At 44.3% G+C, this 3,679-nt stretch overlaps 1 protein-coding gene across 1 annotated transcript; it reads right to left on the bottom strand.

Annotated features, from left to right (window-relative positions):
- Positions 1-542: 542 nt before the first annotated feature.
- On the bottom strand, positions 543-2,297 carry LOC108417122 (ornithine aminotransferase, mitochondrial-like). The gene is made up of 4 exons (XM_037544386.1): positions 2,119-2,297; positions 1,289-1,402; positions 1,031-1,175; positions 543-742 (listed from the first exon to the last, which is right to left on the bottom strand). The coding sequence occupies exons 1-4, from the start codon at positions 2,290-2,292 to the stop codon at positions 582-584; spliced, it is 594 nt and encodes a 197-aa protein (XP_037400283.1). The 5' UTR covers positions 2,293-2,297; the 3' UTR covers positions 543-581.
- Between the last annotated feature and the right edge of the window lie 1,382 nt (positions 2,298-3,679).

Below are 3,679 nucleotides of genomic sequence, written 5' to 3'. Positions count from 1 at the left end.
TTACACCACTGACCCATAAAAGGCAGAGTTATACCACTGACCAACAAAGGGCAGAGCCACATCATTGATTCACAAAAGGCAGAGTTACAGTATTGTTACCCTACAGACACACAAACAAGTAACACAGCTGACATGAAAACAAAGAATTGCACCAAGCGCACAGAAATGACAGTGTGTGTGTGTGTGTGTGTGTGTGTGTGTGTGTGTGTGTGTGTGTGTGTGTGTGTGTGTTTACTGTGTTTAAAACTCCTGGAATTAAAAGAAACAGCAAATTATGAAACTTTAAAATCAGTACCTGGTAAAACATTCACTCATCATCGCCCCACTAGTCCAAAACTGTGGAACAGGATGTAAAATACTAGAATTAAGCTTCTAGCATTGGAGGCAGATGATCCGCTGTGGCGACCCCTAAAGGGAGCAGCCGAAAGAAGAAGAAGAAGATAAAGCTTCTAGCATATAGAATTGTTGTCTGCATGTTAACTCGTATGGTCAGCACTGTATTGAGTCCTCGCAGCTGGAGGGAAATAAATGACCAGGGTGTGTTTGTTTCCGGGTGATGGTCAGTAGGATTTTATAACAGTTTAAAATGACAGGATGGTTCGCTGGATGATGTCAATGCACTCGCTGATCTCATCTTCGTTCATGACGAGGGGCGGGGCCAGTCTGATGATGTCACCATGAGTGGGTTTGGCCAGTAGTCCGTTGTCACGAAGACGCAAACAGACTCGCCAGGCGTCGTAGTCTGAAAGATAAACGAGAGCGAGAGTTAAAGCACTGGAGAACGTAAACAGTGCGCTGGTTCAACAAAGTGACGAACATCTTTCCCATCTCTACGGTCAAAACTTCGATAATACAACAAAACAGCCTCTTAAAAAGAAAAAAGGCCCAAATTTACTTGGAGAAAACTTGTTCCACTCATTTCCACTAAAAATGTATCATTGCTATAAGGAGTTTATTATTTTCAAAAGCTAGTTATACCAAAAGTTGTGCCGTGGCACCGTTTCAGCTGAGACTTTAAGCAGAGTGGTACCTTTAGTCTCCTTGATGACGATGGCATTCAGCAGACCTTTCCCCCTCACCATCGTCACAATTTCTTTGGGCAGTTTGTTCAGCCCTGCTCTCAGAATATTCCCCATTTTCTCAGCATTCTCTGCCAGGTTCTCCTCCTCCAGAACCTAATCAGAGCATATCAGACCCACACACACCGTTACCAAAGAGTGGACAGATGTGTAAATAAACAGAAACAGCATAAACATCTCGGCATCAACGGAAGGTTGGAAGGACAAACCTCTAGGGCCGCAATGGCAACTCTACAGGCAAGAGGGTTTCCTCCATAGGTGGAGCCATGCTCTCCTGGTTTAATTGTCAGCATCACATCATCATCACAGAGCACTGCAGACACCTGAAAAACAATTGGCAGTCACATTGCTGAATCATACACAGGGCAGAATTACACTGCTGACCCACAAAGTGCAGAGTTACACCACTGACAAACACAGGGCAGAGATACATCGTTGACTCGCAAAGAGCAGAGTCACATCAATCACCTGCAATGGGCAGAGTTACACCGCTGACACAGAGTGGAGTTACACCGATGACCCGTAAAGAACAGAGTTACACCACTGACCCATTTTTAAATAAATAAAAAAAAAAACAGTTACACCACTGACCCGTAAAAGACAGAGTTACACCACTGACCCGTAAAAGACAGTTACACCAATGACCCGTAAAAGACAGAGTTACACCACTGACCCGTAAAAGACAGTTACACCAATGACCCGTAAAAGACAGAGTTACACCAATGACCCGTAAAAGACAGAGTTACAACACTGACCCGTAAAAGACAGAGTTACACCACTGACCCGTAAAAGGCAGAGTTATACCACTGACCCGTAAAAGGCAGAGTTACACCACTGACCAACAAAGGGCAGAGCCACATCATTGATTCACAAAAGGCAGAGTTACAGTATTGTTACCCTACAGACACACAAACAAGTAACACAGCTGACATGAAAACAAAGAATTGCACCAAGCGCACAGAAATGACAGTGTGTGTGTGCGTGTGTGTGTGTGTGTGTGTGTGTGTGTGCGGGATGTGTGTGTGTGTTCACCACTCACAGGATAGATTCCTCCAGACAGAGCTTTTCCCAGAACCACCAGGTCCGGCCGCACAGCCTCGTGGTCCACAGCCAGCCTGCGGCCCGTGCGACCCAAACCCGTCTGCACCTCATCAGCAATGAACAGAACCTGTAGTGCAGACACAAACACACAAACATCACCCATAAGAAACATTCGCCTCAGATTCACTCCACAAACACAGCGCAGTAACACAAGACTTGTATTTTATGAAGTTCCCACATCCCTTTATTTCAGAGCAGGAAGTGAGGCTGCACCCCGTCCCTCATGGCCACAGGTTGAGCACTTAGATCCCAATGTTTCCCAAAGTCTGAAAATCAGTGTAGAACATTAAGAATCGTCACCACTGAAACACATACATTCTGCAACCTTTTTGTGTTTTAATTCAAATATTATCATTTTATGTGTGTGTCACTTCCAAGACCAACACTACGGAAGCTTCTGGCAAAGTCTGGGAAGTGTTATTAGTGTTCTGGTAGTAACAAAATGGAATGTTTAATGATTTCTTTAATAAAATAAACATAATTAAGTACAAGATTAATCAAAGCAAAACAAAATCCCCTGCAATAAAGCAGTATTTCACTACAAATGTAGTCAAACAGATGAGGTATGTCTGGCGTCAGAAGCTGCTGTAGTCAGTTCACTGCAGCTACAATTTGGGCTTCTAAAATGATAGGCTCTGGAGGTTGGTTAACAGGAGGTGCTTCCCACTATCTGGAGAGGAAATCAGGCTGAGCATTGTTTCACAAAGTGAAAATGGCTGAGGAACAGTGCCAACGAGGCCTGGCATGGATTAAGATACTTGGCCTGTTGGATATAGGCCAAGTTCTTGTGATTTGTAAAGACCAGGAAAGGGTATTTTGCTCCCTCCAGCCAGTGCTGCCATTCCTCCTGAGCCAGTTTTACTGCTAGTAACTCTCCCTGACATTGCAGTTACATTCAGTGAAGGTGAGGTGAAAAAAAAGAAACCACAAGGATGGAGATTGCGGTGGTCCTTGGAACACTGGGATAAGACCACCCATACACTGGTATCTGCAGATTCAGGGAGCTGCAGAACCGATGCAGAGGTCAAGTGATGCTTAAGCTTTTTAAAAACTTTCTAGGCTTTTAAGGTCCACTTAAAGCATCTCATGCCTTTCTTAGTTAGGACAGTCAACAGGGTAGAACGATTGACTTCCTTAGCTTGTGAAGTAAAGCAGGAGCTGGAGAATCCAGTGGACATGGACAACATGCTTGTCCATTAAGTGGCTGTATATGAGGATGTCATCAATGTAGACAAGCACATAGAGGTTCAGGGTCTCTTGCAGGACCTTCTTAATAAAATCCTGGAAGACAGCTGGTGCATTCATTAGCCCGAAAGGTGCCCCAAAGCTGAAGTCATTAGTGGTAAGGGGTAATGGTCCTTGATGGTTATTTTATTGAGACCTCAGTAAACAAATTGTCCGGCCCCAGAAATTACCCTCTACACATAAAGAGAGGAGACAGTGATGAACTAAACCAATCAGAGAGACTTCCAGAGCACGACAACACGTTACAGAGACAA

This window comes from Pygocentrus nattereri, chromosome 13, assembly GCF_015220715.1.
Source record: "Pygocentrus nattereri isolate fPygNat1 chromosome 13, fPygNat1.pri, whole genome shotgun sequence".
Taxonomy (NCBI): Eukaryota; Metazoa; Chordata; class Actinopteri; order Characiformes; family Serrasalmidae; genus Pygocentrus; species Pygocentrus nattereri.
The sequence above is the reverse complement of the archived record's forward strand: the minus strand, read 5'-3'. Positions and strand labels throughout refer to the sequence as shown.